The sequence below is a fragment of the Phalaenopsis equestris genome, unplaced genomic scaffold (genome assembly GCF_001263595.1).
Source record: "Phalaenopsis equestris unplaced genomic scaffold, ASM126359v1 Scaffold199607, whole genome shotgun sequence".
In the NCBI taxonomy this organism is placed as follows: Eukaryota; Viridiplantae; Streptophyta; class Magnoliopsida; order Asparagales; family Orchidaceae; genus Phalaenopsis; species Phalaenopsis equestris.
The window spans coordinates 9,346-31,810 of NW_018219470.1; the positions used below are offsets into that span (position 1 = coordinate 9,346).

Genomic DNA, 22,465 nt, shown 5'->3' on the forward strand with positions numbered 1-22,465 from the left:
CATCTCCAACTCTATTAATTTTTACAAAATGTCTACAAAAACTAAAATTAATAGCATATAAATAATTCTCCATCATCATTTATAGTGTGACTCTTACCAGAATATCAAAATTTAAAACATAAATTATCAATCTCCTTAGTCTTTTCTCCAACCCACTTTGTTTCTTGAATACATAAAATATTAATTTTCTTATGAATCATAATATCAACTAATTCTATTAATTTACCATTGAGAGTACCTATATTTCAAGATCATATCCTAATATTAGTTTCGTTAGTTTCATGGGTTAGTTTCATGGACTACATTACCCGCATACGCCCGTAATGTGGACTTTATTTAACACTACACCCGGGCGCCGGTATAGCGGTCCTTGCACACTTTTCACAATATTCAGGTTATACAGCGTGTCGCTTCCAGGGGACGCCCTAGCACTTACACAATGATCAAAATGATTCATGTCATGATTTTTTTTCGACAAGTTTACGCAGGCTGTCGACTACCTAACGCAACTTTCCACTTTTCACATTCGGGCAAAATAACTAAAAGAAAGTTTGTTAATTCAAATCTTAGTCATTATTTGACAAGCATGGTGAAAATATGTGTGAGAATATATAACTCAATCCTTCTAAATGGAGTATCTTATACCATCCATAAATGTATTTGAATGCTAAAATTTAGCTGATTTTTTACATTTCCAAAGAATTTGCAATTTTAAAACATTGGCCATACATTTTTGTTGTGGATAAGTAGTTTAAATACACTAAATGGATAGCATTCCATTCATGTAGTACATCACACACCATCCAACAAAGAAAAACTACACCCAGCTCATGTCCTTACATATCTTTAATAGCTAAAAGATAGAAACTGTGATAGAAAAAAAGTAAACAGGTTCTCTTAGGTATCTTAAATCTTAGTCATTCAAAATTTAAGATGGAGAATGAAAAATAGGTGAGGATAAATAGCTCTATCTTTCAAAATGGATATTAGTACATTCTCCATTCATGTCTTGCACCATCTAGCAACATATTTGAATGAATAAAGTTTAAAGCAGCTAAAACTTCTAAATTCTAAGAACTTAAAGCAATTTCAAATCATATTCATCCATCTTTGTTGATGGGGTGGTGTAACTATCTCCCTAAACAAGTAGTCTATTTACTAAGAAGGATAGAGTCACTTATCCTCACATATCTTTTATTATCCATTCCAAAATTGAATGATCAAGATTTAGAGTAACTAAGATTATTGATTTTGTAAAAAGTATCTAAAAAGTGTCTTTTAGTAATATAAATATTGATCATTCAAAATCTATGTTCATAATAAAAAATATAAAAAGATAACCGGCTCTATCCTTCTAAATAGATAATTGTTTAATTCATTTAATCTGTAGTCATTCATGAAAATAAGAACATCTAACAAGGATCATACTACCAATGTAATCATAATGATAAAGAGGCATAACATAATAACAAATGACATAATCACATAATGACATAATGCCAAAGACAATGATAATCTTAACATAGTTGACAACAAATAAGAAAATGGCAAATCAAATAAATGATAGACTAGATATGGCTTCGAGTAAAATTGTAATAATGTGAGTTAAGCTAAATAGGAAGGCCGCATTCTCTAATTCTGGTTACAAACTCACAACTCACAATGAAGGTTGATTAACATAGACTCCATGACCCATAACCATTTTGGAAATGTAATATTAATAATTCAAGTTTCATGACTGCAATCGCAAAAGCTGCCTTCGAGTGGATTAAACTAAAACTACAATGATGCAATTCTATTTCATTAGTACCCATGTAATGACATAGACCTTGACTAGCAATTTTTTATTATTGCAGCTTATTATGGGAATTCCAACTCAATTATGCCGATTTGGTTCCATGTGTACTAATAACAAGCTGTGATTTGTGGCTTCTGCATGTCATTAGATCCACTTGCAAACCTTTCTCGAGTTTGTTGTAATCTTACTGTGGAATACGTGACTTAGGCAATCGACTCTATCTAATTGAAATTGAGAAAAAAAAACTAATGATTATGAATAGAAGACACTAAACCTGTAAAAATACAATAATTCAAATAATATTTATTTTCAGCATTTTATTTTCTGTGCTAGAGTACTCATTGGATGCAAGTATTTCTAACATGTCGGCTTTCAACATTTGGAGCAATTTGTCTCCATGCTCCAATGTGAGACAGATTGTTATTTGGTACCATTTCTTCCTTACGCTATGCAATCTATTTTCTCAAGGTATTGATTATTTTCAAAGGTGATTGAATTTGATTTTTCTAATAGCGTCGTGATTTTCCAAGTGAACATATGACTTTTATATGACCCTAACTTTCTACTGGTGATTTATACAACTACTAATAAAGCTACTAAATTATCATTTGCACGGGTTGTGCACTTCAAATTTTTAGGCAAATCAATGTCTAAATTAGAAGTTTATGACTGAATTTAACCTTTAAGCATGACTTTTGGAATATCATCCTAGAAGTGCATTAGGAAACCTAAACTCTAGGACTTCTTTATCAGACTTGATATCAAAGCTTAGGTCCAAATAAAAATAAGACATAAAACTGGGACAACCAACAAAATAATAGCTTGATGTAATCTAAACAAAATTAAATTAGTTATGGTTCAAAAAAAAATTCCTATGTGACTATCACAGGCTTCATAATTATTTTCCTACACTAAATGGGAGTAATAATCTTGAGAAATCTTCAAAATGGATCATTAACTTGTAAAATTTCTTTGAAGCTATAATATATCGTATTCTTGAAAAAAAAATGATCTGCTTAATTTTCTAGTAAAATGTTACACAGGTATATGAGCTAACACAAACATAAATTTAGAGAACAGTATTTGATATTCAGAGAATATAAGGAACGGTTACAAGATTAATTTATAAATTATAAATAATATAACTATGATTTATTTAAATATTATAAGAAAAATAATTTATTTTCCTTAGACTAATATTATTTTATTACCTATTATATTTACGGTCTTAAGCAACAAATTAAAGATGAATTAAGATGTAATTCAGTGCAAGAAAACTTTATGTTAACTTGTACAATTTAGATATTGAGGAATAATATAACTAATTTCTGATTAGGTTTAAAGCATATATGGATAATATTCCTTAAAGAAAACTTTAGCAACTCCTTTCTTGTTGTCAAATCCACACATACAAGTGCATAATCAAATCCAATCTAATTGCATAAAGTGTAATTCATATATACTCTTTTAAGGATGTAGGTCAGAAATGATTTGTAATTACAATATGAATTCACCTTTAAATCTTTTGAATCCAAATCATCAATTATGTCAGTCTAAGCTCTTGAATCTAAACTTAAAATTGAGTAAAAGATAAAATTTGAGTCTCATATCAAAGTATGATATCACTGCTAAACCTAAACTTCCAAAAGAAATTAGATATTTTCCAAAAAATAGACTACTAATTATGGTAATTATAAATGTAATGTTGATGTGGATAAAAGATATATGAATCCGAACTAGATGATAAGATAAAGGATTGTTTAAAGTTGAAAGATTTCTTAGACAATTTCAAGAAATTAACCGCTAAACAAAGATTAGTTACAATACATTAGAATATATACTTCTAAATTAAAAATCCCGTGAAGTTCATTTATTAATCTTTAATATATTTCTTGACAATATTTCTAAAATCGACCAAAAATGACATAAATTCTTCACTTAATCCATCCCCTCCTTTGAAATTCACATCTAACTCTTTCCTAGATAATAACCTGCATTTTGTTCAAAAAATAATATTATAAGATGAAATTGTGTCCATTACAAATGAGGGATATCAAAACTGTCTTGTGCAGTAGCATGAAAAGCATGGTAGTTATGTTCATACTTTCTTGAAAATATTAAAGGTTCAATTCTTCATAATAGATGTTTCACGATGCAGATTGAAGCAACTTTCATACTCTACCATCCAAGTGTGACTTAAGTTATGTCTAGCAATTTCTACTACCAAGGTTTGTTATCAAATTCCATGTATGCTACTGATTTGATTCCCCTTGGATACTGTAGCAAGGTACAATTTGAAAATCCATTTGTGTGCTGTTATTTTATGTACTTGCTATGATAATTTTGCAAGTCTTCCACATGTGCTTGATGTGATTTTTCTATGCAATTCATGACTCAGGTGTCCAATAACAAAATCAAATTAAGGGAAAATCTCACAATCATAAAAGAATATCTAAAGAATTGTTAGAAAAAATTCTAGAATAATATTTCTTGAGTATTTGTTTCCTCTTTGTGCTTAAGTGATTGTTAGATGTGAATCTTTTGTAGCATCTCTTTATATTGGCATGAGGCCTAGACTGTTATTTAGTATTTTTTTTTCCTTGTTCTATTTTATATTCTCTAATAGGTAAGTACTTAGTTTGTTTGAATGAATATTTTAAACTTTGGTACAATTTAAATTTTTACAATTGCAATGAGTTCTTCCAATCATATTTGTGATTTTTTTATGATCCTAAATTTCTATGTATGATTACTATTTGATGAGTACTATAGATTATCATTTGCACAAAATTCATTAATTTTTTATTTTCATCGTGATGCATAATTTTCCAAATTAGAAGTTTTTTTTTTTTTACTGCATATATGATTTTCTGTGTGGGATAGTGAGCAACTAATCCTAAATCTATATTATGAAACCCTAGACCCCAAAATGCCTGCAGTAATACAATATCATTTTCAATCTTAGAAGATTGCTCGAGTTGGTGAGACATTTATGGCTATCACTCCTAAGATGCACACCTTCAATATGCTACTTGTTTGAACTACATCTGGTGTGCCATTTAAAAAATAAATGTTATGGATGACTCACTAGGCAAAAAGAAAAGAAAATTGTGTTGGAATTCCCAAAGAGCAAAGTACTCATAATAAAATTCCAACTTTTAAGGGAAATTCTACTAGAGCAATAGTAGCAGCTCCACATATTGTGTAGGTACTTATTTGAAAATGTTTAGTTTTAGGAATAATTATGTGATTAGGTCGCTATTGAGACCCAATTTATCCTATTTTCTACTTAAAAATGTTCCAAAAATTGTATCAAAATCCTAAGTTTTACAATTCAATGATCAACTTGGTGAGCTTCCACCTCTTAAAAGTATTCTACATGTTATAAATCTAATCTCATGTCATCTTAATCAAATCTGTCACAAAATAGGTTGAACTTACAAAGCTTGTTGAATTCAAGTGGAAGTTACACAAGTGACTTAATAAAGTGCTCATCAAGGAGAGCCTATCCCTTGGAAATTTGCTCCCCATCAAAAAAAGATAAGAACCATGGTAACATCATAATCATCATCATTAGCCTTGTTCCAACTATTCAATATTTATTTTATGAATCCTCATGTTCTCTTCATTCTCGCGTAGGAACAAACCAGAGTGCAGGGGATGGACTGTGTGGATCAAATTTGATCGGGAGAGGCGAGCTATAGGAACAAAGCAGAGAGCAAAAAGCAAGTGAGAGCAAAAAAGAGATTGAAGGAGGATCTACGTGTGTGATCACTGAGCTGCTCCAATGAGGGAGTGGCATGGTGGTGTTGTGCGAGCAAAGATAGATTGGAGGATATTGTCGAGTGTGCAAGTGATTTGTGTGTCGAGCAAGGCTTGCCACTAGATGAACACCATACTCCCGGATAGGAAGGAAATTGCAAATTCGAGTCAAAACACGAGCGATCAACACATGCAGCTTTCTTGCAAACTTCGAAATGCAGATTGGAACTGGAGTTATAGGAGCAAGCAAGCTTGAGTAGTGAGTTAGAAACCGAGTTTCTAGTGGAGCTCGAACAACGGATGTGTGCGGGTCAAACAAAATATGGATAGACTATGATAAGGTTAGGGCTTCTTTCTATAATAATTTGTCTCCATATCCTTATTATAGAATACTATATGCTTTGAACTCTAATATGACCAATTTATTATGAAGTTTTATTAGTGTTAGTAAAAATAATAATAATGATGATAATAATTATTAGAATTAATCTAGTAAAAGTTTTATTTCTATCGAATTATGATAGTAAGATAATTTAATAAATCGAAAGAAATTACGAAAAGAAATGGCTAATTATTAGAATTATAATTCTTTAGTAAAATCAAGCTTTAGAAGTGATATGATTTATTAAATATTTTTTTATAAAAGTATTAGGTAGAATGCTAGTTTTCTCTAAATAAATAAATCAAATAATTTTAGAAATAAAGTATCAATAAAGTCATAATTAGTGAGAGGTTACATAAATAATAATAATAATAACAGTAAGTTATGAAAATATAGAAAAAATTTAATGCTGAAAAAAAGAATAAATTAGAATATTAAATAAAAATTTAGTATATGTTCAAAATATAAGGATCTTGCTGAAAAAGTTATAAATATAAGATGAATAAAGAGTTTGCATAGGGTCTATAAAAATGCCAAATTAGCCCCTTAATATAGGTTGAAATAGTCCAAGGAGGACTCTTTTAGCCCCCATTAAGATAGTTTGGGACTAAATTGACATTTTAATACACTTGGTACTAAAACAACCACTAACACAAAAAGTTAGCGGACCATTTTGACACTTTCCTCAATATAAGATCTAATACAACTTCAATAATAATGATAAAATAAAAAAAAAAAAGTATAATCTTAATAAGTTGTGAGCATTGGACGCACTTTAATGAAAAAAAAGGTAAACAATGATTAATTAAGTTTAATGTTCTATTCGTATATAAGTGTTTTACAAAAGACGTTGAGAGGGAAAAATCAAATGATAGTCATTATGTTTCAAGGCTAGTACTAATGTTTTTAAATTATAGTAATAATATCATTGTTTTTTCTAAACTAAATGCATTTGAAGATTGCATAAACAGACTGATGTTGTATATTAAATTATGATTTAACTAAGTTATTAGATGCATTGGTCACATCCAAATATATGTTAAACACTTCTTAATACATTTACATATATTTTTTATAAATACGGACATTGGATGCATGGATGCTACGCCGGTGCCTAGCCTAAGAGCAATTTGGTCTTTTGTACGCCTAAGGGTAATTTAATGTTTTATTATTATTATTATTATTATTATTATTATTATTATTATTATTATTATTATTATTATTATTATTATTATTATTATTATTATTATTATTATTAATGGGTACAAATAAACTTATTACGTTTAAAGTTACGTTTATGCATGAGATTAGGTCTTGTATCTTAAGTTTAAGGTTTAGGAGAGATTTCCTACCTCTCGAATAATTGAAATTGGGAGAGATCGCCTACCTCTCAAATTGTAGGTGCTTATCTTTGTAGTCATGTTAAGTTGTTGCTACTGCAATAAAATATTATTTGCCATATTTTTTTAGTAAAAAACCGTGTCAATTTCTACGACTGATCGTAATAAATTGGTTTCAAAGCAAAAGGATTGGGCAATTGAGAATCAGAGTTTCGATCAAGTGCAAGGAGAAGACGAAGGATTGCAATTACCATGATCCGAAACTCGATGTTTCAACCTCCTTCCATGTCGTTTTCGCATACAATTGCGATTAGAGCTAGTTGTTGAGGCTCCAATGGGATTATAACAAACGGAGGCTCTGAAACTCCACCATTTCTCCTCCTTCTGTTGCGCTCTATCGGTACAGGTCGCGTTTTGTGAATTTTGCAGAGAAGGCCAACGAAGGGATCGTGACACTCAACTACGATACAGTGCAACTAGGATGGAGGATTGAGGCTTACAAAGCCGCGCTCAACTGCGAAGACGATTGCAACGATAGAACCCTAGCAATACAGTTGCAATTTGAGCTAGTTGGGAAGGCGACGGACTCGTTTCTTCCGTCTCCTTAACTGGAGTTCTGCCGAACCTGCATACATGAATTTAGATCACAGTTTTCGGAGTTACACGTGGCTTCCAAGCGCTGAACCTTGTACAGGAATTCGGAGACCTTGGCATTCAGAGTTCCACGCACATCCAAATCACGTACAAAATTTGGAGGCTCATTATATCAGTGTAAAGAAGTTATGAAACTGTATAGAGAGTACTGACAACCAAAAAAATAAATGATTTGAAGAAGAAATTAGAGGAAGAAATTGGTCAAGTTAAATCTGGGATTGACGAAAGGTTCGCCACCATAAGGGTGAGGTTTTCTTTCATGAAAAATTAAATGTTTTTCTCGAGAGGTTTTCTTTCATATAGAACTGAATGGAGAACTGATTCAAAAGCCTCAAGGAGATGATAAAGAGGTTCAATGAAATGCAATCCAAGACCCTGTCGGTGGCTCAATTTGCAAACCCTAACCAAATATTAACCAAAAAATCCGTTGCTAAATCGAAAGGAAAAGAGATTGAGCGTGAGGAACATGATGAAAATATCCACCATCACGAACTTTCCCCTACAACTCCATTGGGGGGTGGATTAGAGATTTCTGATGGAGGGCATTGAGTCGGGACATGGAGGGGTTATGTAAGTGGTTGAGAGGAACATGAAAGAGAAAAACTAGAATGAGGCATGGCTATGATCGAAGGAGGGATTTCACCCTAGATACATCGGAGGAAACACCGGAGAAAGCTGCGTTAGAAAGTTGAAAATGTTGATTTTCGAGGGGGAAGATGCACATGGGTGAGTATATCGGGTAAAGCAATGTTTCATGGTGAATGGGATAACTGGAGAGTAAAAGCTCATGGCAGTAGGGCTTTGTTTGGAGGGGAAACCCCTAACATAATATCAGTGGAGGGATACTACATACCAAATCTATTCGTAGGAAGAATTTAAGGATTGTTTGTTGGAACGATTCTAAGTTATTCAAGAAGAAGACCCACACAACCAATTCTATACCTTGAATCAAAAGGAGACTATGATGGAATATAGAAAGAGAATTGAGTTATTGTCGAGACGGCTGAGGGGGCTTTTTGAAGCTGGATTGGACGGAAATTTTATGAAGGGCCTAAAGCCGGACATATGGGCAACATTCCGACTATTGAGCCTGAGGAGTTGAGGGAGATGATGGAGTTGGCCTAGATGGTGGAAGATAAGAACCATATGAAGAAGACCAGCAGAGCAGTACGAATTGAGTAATGTACCAAACTGCTAAAACCATGATGATACCAAAAGATAAAACAGTTGAAGTCCAAAGAGAGACTGCACAAGACAGGAATAATGGGTCGTGACTGAGAGCAACATTTCAGCACTTACAGAGACAGAGATTCAGAAGAAGTGAGCAAAGGGGTTATGTTTTCGGTGGGATGAGAAGTTTAGCCCAAGGCATCATTGCAAGGATTGAAAATTATAAATTATAATAATGCATGATGAGTCAGAAGATGAAGAAATAGAGTCATCTACGGCAGAGGCGCACTCACTTTTTCCTACTTAGAGGACAAGGTATCGTTGGGGAGAGTATTATTATGTTGGTGCATAGCCTAAGGGCAATTTGGTCTTTTGTATGCGAAAGAGAAATTTAGTCTTTTATTATTACTATTATTGGGTATAAATAGGCTTATTATATTTAGGGTTAGGTTTATGCATGAGATTGGGTCTTGTATCTTAGGTTTAGGTTTGGGAGAGATTTCCTACTTCTCAAATTGTAAGAATTGGGGGAGCTTGCCTACCTCCAATTGTATGTGGTTATCTTTGTATTCTTGTTAAATGATTGTTGAGCGTGCAATAAACTATTATTTTCTCAGTTTTTTTGTGTGGAATATCGTGTTGATTTCTATAAATGATTGTAATAGAAGAATGTGAAACTTATGAATTATATATATTGTTTGTTTGTGCATGTTGAATGTGATGAATTCACCCCATTACGGTACTAGTTGGAGACGCTAAGGTACCCATGCATGTATGCTAAAAAAATCATTGATATTAAAGTACATTAATTAGTACAACTTAGATAGTGCTCATGTGAGAGATGTATAAATAAATTATATCGATAAAAAATAATATAATATAATATAATTGAATATTATAAAATTTATTGAAAGATTATATTTGATTAGTAAAGTATTCTTTATCTTATATTGATTTGTCTTTGATAGACTAACATGCATATTATTTCATTATTTGTTATGTTAATGTAGTTTAGAAGTAGAAGTATCTACTGGTTGTTTATAACTCAATATTATTTCAAATTAACATTTTCAGTTAAATTTTTGAATAAAAAGGAGACATAAGACATAACGTGTATAGAAGGCAATACCAGCAAGCAGAAAGGTAAATTTATAACTATAATAATTTAATTTCTTTTATGAGGTGACATTTTCAATTATTTTTGGGTGATTAATCCTTAGTGATAGAAACTAAAAATTAGGAATTTAATTTCCTTTCATTCACACCTTGAAGTTAACAATAGAAGGTGAGATCAACAAACAAGAAGGTAAATTTATAACTGTAATAGTTTAATTTCTTTTCAGAAGTGATTGATTCAATTATTTTTGGTTTATTTATTGTTAGTGATAGAAAAAAATAAAAATTTAATTTCACCGTCCAAAGCCGACCATCTGCTCTCACATGGAAATTCAAATCCTCCAGACCAAGTTGTGATGGTTGCAATAATGAGAGAGACCTTTTCCAATAAGTATCCATAAAATAAACGCTACATATATGCATTCAAGAATGATTAAAAAAATTTGAATTGTATAAGAGAAATGTTAGGGCCATAACTAATGTACTTCATTCTTTTAGTAGCATCTTCTACATTGTCCATTTTCATAAAATTTAGACTTAAAACTAGACTATGAAGTCCCATCTAACACATATACAAGTTTTTTTCTATCTTTTTTCTTTTTTTTTTTTTTTGCAAGAGTCTCTTCACTAAACTCTCTTCACTAAACTAACAATATATATTCACGCATGTTTATAGTGGACTTCCTTGGTATAAATTTTTAAAGTTAGCATTTTGTTGAACCCAAGTCAAGTAAATCTACTGGCGAATGAAATTTTATACTCCAACTACCAAGGTTTAACACTATTCATGAGGCCATGAGCATTACGTTCCATGCACCTAGGTTTATTAGTAGTTCTTGTATCATTGTCACTTTATATGAACCGGAAATTTAAATGGAACAAAGCTGCCACAAAACTTTTTCAGGACTTGGAGTAATGCTCTTGTCCTCAAACTATCATCGAGATCTCTCATGATGCAGCTAGACAAGACAAGATAGTATAGAGCTAATAACTTATCCATTTACTTACAAATATAAAAAGCAAATAATATTCCACCCATACCCGGGGTTATATGCCATTGTGATTGTCAACATACCGCCTAAGAAGTTTATCTTATATTTTGATCACCAAAATGATATTTTTCTAACAAATAACCACGACATGACATATTTAATGGGTTGTGTTTCTCAAGAAATGTACTTTACACTAAAATTGTGAGTAGACATGGAGAGTAAGCCCAATTATGTATATGTTTAATCAAAAGTAAGAAGCGATTTATATCCTTAAACAAGCAGGAGAATCATATACTTTTCAGAAGGGGGACTGCATATGTTTGCTGTAAAAGGCTAGTTATAGCCTTAAAATAGTCCATGAGCTTCATTTCACAATTTCGCAAAGTCACTTGTCAAATTGCATTTATTTTTTATCTTCATCAAACATATTATCTATGGCTTTATCATGCTTGATGATTATGTTGATGGCAATTTATATATTGGAAATGATTCTAATAGCATCTTTGAGGTAAAACACTACTCACAAAAATGTTTTTTCAATAAAAATATGGGATGGCTCAAGTATTTTTTAGGTGTTGAATTTGCATACAATAAATGATGATATCACTTTATCAAATAAAGTACACCATTGATCTTTCTAAACAAAATGAAATTCCTGGTTGTAAGCTCACAAGCACCCGCTATGGAGTCCCAGACCACATCTAATAACGAAAAACTATGAATGACCCATCTCGATACTGAGGGTTAGTTGGCAACTTGATTTATTTGATTTTTACTAAATCAAACACTTCATTCACCGTTAAAATTATCATTCAACACATGCAATAGCATAAATAATTGCATTAGGAAGTTGTCAAACAAATTCTTAGATATAATGAAAGGTCTCCTGGAAAAAGGTTGATATAGAGTAAAAAATTAGACATTTAACTATTACAACATTCTCTGATGTTGATTATATTATCAATGTTTAAGAAAATAAGTATATTTCAAAAGATTTAATTTTTGTTGGAGGTAATTGGGTCACCTAAAAACATAAGAAAATAATTATTGCAGACAAATCCAACGCATGGGTTGAATACAATGCTATAGCTCTCTCAACATTGGAAATGATACACTTTCAAACTCTTTGAGCAGAGTTTGGTTTTCCAATTACTTGGGTTATAACAATATAATATGACAACAATGTTACAATCTAATACTGGCAACAATTAAGTTTTCTATGAACGATCCAAGAACATTGAAATTGAAAATCATTTCATATGAGATATCATATTTTCCAAAAAGAATATTGCTATTTTCAATGCAAAATACATGACGAAAATTGTTACCAAAGCTCTAGGTTATACACTATCTTATTATTTATGTAACAATTAGAGATAACAAACATGTATGTTCCAACATGATAGCGAAATTAGCATATTAAGAAAATAATATCAAGTAAAGACTATATTTGGAGAATAACTTACCTTGGCGAATGTTATAGTGCCATAAATATGTAGATTCTCTGCACTATTTATATAATTTTTTATTCTTCATTTATGTTATTTGTAGGCAACTATATTCAGTCATTAAGACACTAAATTCTTCATTCTCTACAAAGTCCATGTTGATTTGCTTCTTTGAATAATCACATTAATACTTGTATTACTTTTTCTATCATTCATGGCACAATGATTTGTAGGGTTTAGTTTTTTAATAATTAGTTAAATATTAAAATGATTGACATTGATTTTTTTCTTTTTTTACTAGAAAGGGCTCTGAGTAATTGCTACACCTTTATTGATAAATTCAAGCAGTTAGCACAAATCTAGAAAGCTGAAAAAAGGACAAATAAAAAAAAACCATATACAGCTTTTTTTCACCAAAAACGTATAATATAGAATCTCTTACCCAAATATCCACTTTCTCACATATAAGCTCTCTTCTATATAGGTCCCACATCTGTGGAAAACCAAAGTTTGAATAATCATATCGCATTAATAACTAGAAAGTAGCAAGTCATTATAAGAACTCCAAATTCTGTAAAGTTTATCCGTCAAACCTCTGGAGCTCTATATGCAGGAGTAGTATGCTTTCTTATATTGTCCTCCTCAATACCCATTTCTTCTGGTCTGTCAAAGCACTTGTGATTAGTCGAAGTGCTGCCGAAGTCACATAATTTCCAAGCTCCTTCTGACCCAAGGAGAACATTTTCCGCTTTCAGATCCCTAGAGAGAATTAAAGCATTCAGTAGACAAAGATTAAAATTTTGAAGACAATAATCGTCCTTGTGTTCATGCTAAGGTTTTATAATTGCTATGATCTGATTGAAACATGCTATTACAATTAATAAAATATTTCATAAAAGAGAATACCAATGGGAGTTGTGAAATGACAAACCAGTACAAGACAAGATGATACCACCCACACTGACAAGTATATGGAATTGTTGGGGATCTCTAGGAAAAATAGATTGGGAAAAGCGGAAGTGTAACAGTCTAAGGTTCCGTTTGGTGTGGCTGAATTCATGCAATGCGGCGACGGACCGCAATTTGTAGCGTTTGGTTTTCGCGTCGCGCGGTGGCGTTTTTAAAATAAATTGTTAAAACGTGGCCTTAAGTTCGACCCCGCAGCCCACGTTTCTTCTGTCGTGGCCGCAGGTCTAATTACCCTACGGCCCCTCTTCTCGTCTCTCTCAACCCCGCTCCCTCTCCCGCGATTCTTCTGCCCTAGGTATCTCTCTCTCGTGGAACTGTGGCTCCAATGGTTAGTCGTTGTTTAAGGTTGGTTATTTTTTGTTGTGAGTGATTGTTCTCGTGACTCTTACATTCTTCTCCCTCTCCCATCTTTTCTTTCGCTATAATTTTGATGGTTTGTGCACTGTGCTCTGTGTGGTCAAGGAAGTCATTCGGTTTGGTAGATCACTTTCTTCAGTTTGAGGTTTGTATTCTCCCCTCCTCTCTCCCTTCCCTTCTTTGCTCAGTATGGTGGTTGGGCGCATGACCAGCTCTGTATAGTGTTCCCTCTTCCACCTGTCTTCTCTGTTCTTCACCTTTTTTTCTCTCTTCCCTGCGTGGTTGTCCGCATTATGCTAGTCGATTTCATCTTTATTTGCTCAATTTTGGTGATTTTCGGTTTGATATACTCGGTTATGTGGTTTTTGGTGCTTCATGTTGCATCCATACGGGTTTTGGTTTATGCCTTTCTTGCAATGTTGGATGTATTCGAGCTTTGCGGTGATCTTTGGATTTTTTGGTGCTTATCCTGTTTGCAATGCTTCAAGTGCCCTGTATGTGGTCTACTCGATTTTTTTAGGTGTTTATGCTGTGGAGAATTTGGATTTCTTTATGAACTTAGATATTTAATTGGCGAATTTGAAAAATGGATGGAAATTGGCGCTAGATTTGTTAATAGCAATATTTCATATGTTGAGTATTGAATATGGCTGGAAACATGAATTTTGAATTTCAACAGGAATTTCATGCTGGATTTTTATGTTGTTATTTTCAAATTCAATGAAATTTCAGTGGGAAAACTGGATGTATATTTCTATATCAGTGGGAATTCCAGTGAAGAATTTCAGTGGGTAATTCACTGGAATTCCAAGTTGGATTTGTGTACCACTTAAATAACGAGAATTTAGGGTTGGATTTTCATATTGCTATTTTCAATTCCAGTGGAGGTGGTGGTGTAGGAGAGTTGATGTGGTGTGGTGTGGAGATAGTGATGTGTAGTATGGAGGTGGTGGTGTAAGGTGGTTGTGTGATGAGGAGGTGTGGTGTGGTTTGTGGATGCGTTGATGTGTGGTTTGGAGGTGGTGGTGTGGTGTGTGGATGTGTTGGTGTGGGGGTGTCGGGTGGTTGTGTGGTGTGGAGGTGGTGGTGTGTGGTGTGTGGTGTGTGGTGTGTGGATGTGAAGGTGGAGTTGTAGGATGGTTGTGTAATGAGAAGGTGGTGGTGTGGTTTGTGGATATGTTGATGTGTGGTGTTCTGTGAGGACGTGTTGGTGTGGATGTGTCGGGTGGTTGTGTGGTGTGAAGGTGGTGGTGTATATGGCGTATAGGTGGTGTGGTTTGTGGATGTGTTGGTGTGTGGTGTGGAGGGGGTGGTGTGATGCGTGGATGTGTTAGTGTGGTTGTGTCGGGTGATTGTATGATAGTTTTGTTGCAAACAACCTTACAATACAAGAGTAGAATGGTCATTTTTCCAAAAACATCTGCAGCACAGTTGTTCTCAAACTACAAAAAAACAAACAGACAGGCGGTTTATCCGCAGTAGTTTCATGTGACAAGTGTCCCAAACATACCCTAAAGCTAAAGATAAGCAATGGGCATTCCAGAGAAATATATCAGTACACATCAGAAGTCATAAATAATTTGAAAGGAGGAATCAGGAATTGTGAATCAGTGCTTTAGTAATAACGTAGCACAAGTAACATATAAATATCTCAAACGTTACTCATCGGTACACTCATCATTGTGTACTCATTGTGTGCCTTAATAAAATAAAGCGCTGTGCGGGTATACCAGTGGATGAAATATGTAGGACCGTTTAAATCCCACTCATAGAGTTAACTTGAATCACTACATGGCCATGAATGAAAGCATCATTGTTCAAAAGCAGAAATTTTTTTATCCAGAGCTCATGAGTACTTCTCAAATAGAGCTTACAAAATACTTTACCCATGCAAAATAAGCAGAGCACGCATCCAAATCTCTAATAATACCAATTGCATTGCAATCAAAACTTAAATGTGCCAATTTTAATATCCTGTCTCCACCTATAAACTTAAATGGCTGGATTTACATCTAAAAAACGGAATTCTAAAGCTAACATTTGATGTTATTATTAAAAAGGGGCATTTACATGCAAACCCCCCAATTCCTATGTATTTACATATCTAACACCTAAATTTTAACTTTTACATTTATACCACTCAAATCTTAAACATCACATAAAAAATACAGCTATTTTAAGTTTTAAAAAGTGAAATGCACTTTTTTATGAATATGTAAGATGAAATATTTTTAAAAATTGAAGTTTTCATGTTAGATATGTAAATACATAAGAATTCAGTGGTATGTATGTAAATTTTCCTATTAAATATTGGAACATCAACAATAATAAAAATTTACCTGTGAGCAATAGGAGGAGACAATGAATGCATGGCAAAAACTGCATTGCAAACATCTCTGAAAATTGAAAGAACCTTCTTCTCCTCAAAGTATGCTGCTCCTCTACTTTCCACAACATTAACCAAAGACTCCTCACAGAACTCCAACATGAGAAGCACCTCCTTCCTCCTACCCATGTCTAATATGCTATGTGCAAGCAAAGTAACAACATTTGGATGCCCTTTGAGCAGTTTCATGACTTGGATCTCCTTCATCGCCAGATCAAGTGACTCCCCATCTTGGCATATCATGTGCTTAACTGCAAATTGCTTGGATAAATTTGCAGCATCATGAGCGAGATACACACAAGAAAAGCCTCCTTCAGCAATCACATTCTGAACGCGAAGCCTTTCATTGCCAATTTCAATTAGTCTGCCTTCTAATCCAGTTTGCTCTTTCCCAGAGAATGGTTTAAACATCCACATGTCTAAAAAAAACAAGACTGAAAGTTTATTTAGATTTCCTAACTAATAAAATCAACTGTCAAAAGCTAAAAAAGTGGAAGAATATAAGTAAAAAAATTGTCTTAAACATGCAAAAAAGAAACAGGCCAAATACAAGAACAGTGTAAACAAATTCAGATAAAGATAAATAAAGTATTGGGCATGAAAGTCAAAATACTCTGTAAAAAAAAACTTCAACAAGCTAAATGCCAGGTTCAATATATATTACTGATTCAACATTAGGATTTGAGCTTTACCAATTCCAGTCTCCGCACATTAGTGTGTCTTATTGAAACCGAAAAAGAACGCAGTTACAACATAAATCATGAATCAGATATTTCTCTTTTTAAGAAAATCACCATTGGCTATTTCAAGCTAAATAGCCAATTCGCAGACTTAAATCGCATTTAATCTCACATTATACATAAGGAAAAAGCGCGGCTAAGCACTCCATACTTCTTGAAAATAAATTAAACCCTACGATCAGCTCTCCTGCAGGGTAGGGTGATACCCACCCTCTAAGAGCGGATGCCTCATCTCCAAGCAATCTTTAACTTAACCAGCATGCTGAAATAGATCAAAAAGTAAGAAGCAAGCGTACATCGGGTAACCATGACCGATCGAGGTGAGATCCACAAGACCAACGCAAAATCTACCAAAAAACGATACAGATCCCAGCTTCAACTCCAATCAGCATTGAAAGAGAGAGTACGTACCTTAAAAATCTTCAAGAACAAACCGCAGAAACAAAGTAGAGCAAAAAGCGCCGACGATCGAACCGGCGATCGCCAATGTAGACTAACGAGAGACAGATTATTCAGCTTGAACGGGATTGACTACTATCCAAATAGAGTGTGAACGGGGCTCATGGAATGGTGGGTGGGAAAGAGAAACGTGACATAGGAGATGAGCGCGATGGCGTGGGAAAGCGAGAAAGGAGAAACCTTTTTCTTATTCTTTCTCTAGGTAATGAAGACCGGACGATGGGACCTCCTTGTCACGGGCGAGTAGACGATGACTCCACACCGGCTATTGCCATTTTAACTGGGTAAATTCTAAAACATTAATTTAATTATTTATTTCGTTTGTTAGAGTAGAATTTGAGATCCCTTCCATATTTCAGCTTTGAAATGCGAATGTGTAAGTGAGAAATGCCACATTTTTTAATAGAAAAAATAAAATATGTACATGACAAATATGGTATTTCGAAGAAATCAAATGATCAGAAACACGGGCATATCAATAGAGGTCCGAGTAAGGGAATACAAATCTTATTGACAAATAATCTACCGACCGACACGGGGTGTCGGTCGACGAAGAGTTCCAACTGACGTAACCATCAGGTGAAAAGTCATAGTCAAGAGGACATGCATCTTTGCCCAGCAACTGAATATCCATGAAAAAGATAAATCGATCAGTACATTCGACCAACCCAAACACTAAATAATTGATCTCTATAAAATGACACGGTTGGTCGATCTTAAGATCTCAGACAACCCATCGACGCCAACTATTATATTCATTACAATGCAATCTTTTTTTCCTTCAAGTATGTTGATTTGGTAATTTTGTCAGTTGTAGTAATTGATATTTCCTCATATAAAATTGTATTATAAATCCCTTATAAATAGGAGGTCATGACATCAACAAAAGAGACTCTTAGATTCTTCCACTTCACTCTCCACACCCTCTGACACTTTAAGATTCTATAACACATTTGAATTCTTTCTCTCTGCACTTCTCTTCTCTCAGCTCTAACTCTCGGGGCATGTCTTTAAGGAAGACAATTTATGATTCAACATCCTAAACTATTGTGCGGTGAGTGTAGACATGCGCAGCAGAGAGATCCCGCAGCAATGAAGTTCAATATAGAATCAGCAGGAAAATTCAAAAACAAGTTCAAGAATTATGGGAGCGGATGATGGGTTAGTTTGATGCTCTTCAAAAAGCAATCATGCCAAAAAATGATCGACCCTCACTTTTAGGGATTGAATCACGGGGAACTCACCCCTAAAGGGTTCCCCCGAGGCATCCTCCAGTGTCGGTCGAACATGTTGGTAACTAATGATTAAAAGAGAAGGAGATTGATCCCGAGAATATAGTTGTGTAAAAATTATATAATTGACTCTGCTATGCAACGGTGCCAAACCAAAAACGGTGTCAAAAGCTTGATGCAATATTTTATGAATAAGAAATTTAAGCAATTAATGTTGGGATTCCACGCAAATATATGTATCGTTATCAAGTAAAAAAGGACTTTCTATTTAAGACCTGAATATCAAACCCACAGGGAAGATATGCAATATGCACTTTTTGGAAAACTTCCTCCACGGGGAAGGTTTAAATTTGAAATAATAAATTTACTAGGAAATTCACAAAAAGTTAAAACGAAATTACTGTCACTAATTTCAAATGTTGAGATATTATCATAACTAAATTATTTAACTAATAATAAAATTTAAATACAAAGTTAAAACAATAACTACTAAATTATTAAACTATGTTTATGTGAAGACGATTTCTTATGTGAAAAAATATCTTTCCCACTACAATGAGGTTTTGGTAAAATGAGATAAGATAAATGGTTTTAATATGTATTGTGTCAAATAAGAGCAATTTTAATTCTCTACCCTGATATAGTGTTATTGAAAATCATTTGCTAATCTCAGGTTTAGTCCCTAAATCCGTGGCTAGGCTAAGAGGATACTGACTCCCACTCCAGAGCTCCCACTTCCCTTCACCTAAATGTTAACTTCTTTTAGATTTAGGTTTGTGAACCCAAAGTCCATGAGCTGTAGATGTCGGTCATCCGTAGTGAGAGATGTGCTTGATAAGGTCAGGTCTATCATATCTGAAGACATTAAGAATGAGCTGAAAATTATTAATGTTGATCAGTTTTTCGCTCCCAACTTATACCCAAGGCAATGCTTTGACACTGCAAATATTGCAATGTTGACAACATGAAAAAATAGTATTAAAAATGTGTGGTAAAGATCTGAAAATAATGCCCGATGAAGTTGTCATTTTGATCGGCATGCCAAACAGAGGAGAAGTGCCAAAGTGGGAGAAAGTTCCATCATGTGGTGTGGATGCCCACCAAATGAAGAATAATATTGTGAACTTTAGAACCGGTGAGTCTTTTACCCCTTTTATTCAATTGTATATAATTTTTTTGTTATCAAATTTATTGATATTTTGAACTTTAGAACTGGTGAGTCTTTTACCCCTTTTATTCAATTATATATAATTTTTTTGTTATCAAATTTATTTTTTTCCTTTTAGTAATTTCAATGTATCCAAAAGACTTTACACTTTTGGCGAGATTATACATACATTTTCTTCATTTAATTAGCCTATTGCGTTATGTGAATTCCTTATTGAGCAAATTAATGCAGTAGCCATCAAAATAAGGCAAAACCTGCATTTCGTATATATATAAATGGTTTGCTTTTTTTACTAATGATTAGTATCTCATATAAACGTCAAAAAATATTAATTTCTTTGTGCAAAGCTGAATATGGATTTTCTTTTACACAACTATGATTTTATTAGTACACCTCTTTGGTTACTGAGGTGAGACCTCGAATGTTGAGGTGGCCAACAAATGTAAGTTGGAACTCATCACAGATTGATATAACCTTTAAGAGGCTGAACACTGAATAGACAACTTACATTTAGTTGTTTTAAAAATAAAATCTTATGTTTTTTTTTAGTTTTAATGATTAAACGTTTATTTTTTAAATAAATTACAGGTTCATAATCAATTTTTTGATCTGAAAGAGCATGAGCTAAATCTGCTCTTCAATCCAGATGAAGGATTACCGGTCCAGTTCCAGCAACGCAATTCCAAGGCAGACTAGAAGTACTTGTATCATTTGACATGGGGCTAGTTGTTTCATGTAACATTACCCCGGAGCCAATGTACACCGCAATGAATAAAAATATGGAATGAATAATTGAGCTGCTTAAAAGCCAAAAGAAATGGTTTACTGAATTTCAAGGAACCCTGAATATGATAACTGTTGGAGTGTCGAGTTTGCAGGAAAAAATCTCGGTGTTACAAAATAATATTGATAAATCTGAAAAACATACAACTAATAAAGGCGATGAGGTGGGAGAAGATGCTGCCTAGCCACCCTCCCCTCGTGGTGGAAGCCCTCATGATGATGTATATAATGAGTTGAACATTGAGGGAGCCCACCAAACGTCTCCTGTGGGAGAAGAGGTAGCCCAACAAAACATTGAGGGAGCACAACAATCTTCTCTTGTGGGAGAAGAGGGAGCCCAGTAGAACATTGTGGGAGCCCACCAATCGTCTCATGTGGGAGAAAAGGGAGCCCAACAGCCCTCTCCTATGGGAGAAGAGGGAAGCCAACAGTCCTCTCCTATGGGAGAAGAGGGAAGCTGATAGTCCTGTTCTGTGGGAGAAGAGGGAGCCCAACAAACCTCCCATGTTGAAGGCTCCCATGAACGATCCATTGTCAGTTTAATTCAAAGGATTAAGGGTAGACAAAGCAAAAGAAAAAAGAAATTGAGTTCTCCTTTCACTACTTTTGAATTGAAGAAAAGAAAAAAAATAAGGGAAGTCGATGAGTCGGTGTAGGCCGATGAAGATGTAGCTTGATACACCTAAAAAATGTGCAATTTTTCATATAATTTTAAAACCTATATCTGGTGATTTTCAATGATAATACACTTTAAAGGAAGAAATTTTGTATGTTTTTGTTTCATGTACAAAAAATAGACTTTTGGAGAAAAAGAAGCAAAAACGGTGCAATTTGGAGTAAAAACGAGCAAGAAAGAAAATTTTGTCCTCGAACATTTCGATATGACTTTCTATGCTTAATCTTATTTACACTTCTCACAATTTTTTGAATGAAAAAATATTTTAAAGAAATATTGTTTTTATGCTTATTTTGTAGGTATGTCTGTTAGGAACGCAACACAATTGAACGGGGCGAAGCAGAGCTAAAACGGAGTCAAACGAAACAAAATGGTGGAGTTGCACAGGGTGGGCGCCGACAGCACCAGAGCCAACGCCGACAGCACTGAAGAGCAGAACATGATGAGAAAACGACACCGAAAGCAACAAAAACGGCACCCAGGACGGTCATGGATCGATTTTTGGCGGTTTTTTATGTTTAAGAAAGCTCCGTGGCGGTTTTTGATGTTTAAGAAAGCTCCCAAGTGTTTCAAACACCTCATGAAGCAATTCAATGAATCTAGACACTTGGATAAGGCTCTTGAATGAAGAGACATGTCTTTTGGATGAATAGACTTGTCTCTTGGAAAAAAGGAGGGAATTTGTGTCTCTTTCAAAAAGAGGGCTTGGCACCTCTCATAGGCATGCGCGTGTGTGTGTGAGTAAGAAAATGTGGAGAATGTTTAGTGATCTTAGAGTAGATATATAAATGTAGATTTCTACCTTTTTAGAGAGATTAGTGTATAAATGTAGATTTCTACCTTTTTAGATAGATTAGTGAGGGGATTTTGAGAGAATTTGTAAGGGAATGTTCTAGCATTGCATGAATCAGCGGGAGATTTTGTGGGAGAGATTTTCATGTTTCTTTCAAGGGGAAAAATCTAAGTATTGTGGTCTTCATTATCTTATGATTTTGTAAACACTTATCTAATGGATTTATTTTGATGTAATGAA

The 22,465-nt window shown here is 33.8% G+C and overlaps 1 protein-coding gene across 2 annotated transcripts in view; it reads right to left on the reverse strand.

Moving 5' to 3' along the window:
* The window catches only part of LOC110035752 (AP2-associated protein kinase 1), a 23,662-nt gene extending 5,828 nt beyond the window's left edge, over positions 1–17,834 (reverse strand). The window contains exons 1-4 of one of the 2 annotated variants that reach the window (XM_020740037.1): positions 17,526–17,834; positions 16,328–16,793; positions 13,256–13,421; positions 13,105–13,155 (exon numbers count right to left, since the gene is read on the reverse strand). In XM_020740037.1, coding sequence (XP_020595696.1) covers positions 13,105–13,155; positions 13,256–13,421; positions 16,328–16,791 — 681 coding nt within the window. In that variant the 5' untranslated portion in view covers positions 16,792–16,793; positions 17,526–17,834. The remainder of the gene's footprint in view (positions 1–13,104; positions 13,156–13,255; positions 13,422–16,327; positions 16,794–17,525) is intronic. The other variant, XM_020740036.1, reaches the window with a different exon arrangement.
* Positions 17,835–22,465: the final 4,631 nt, after the last annotated feature.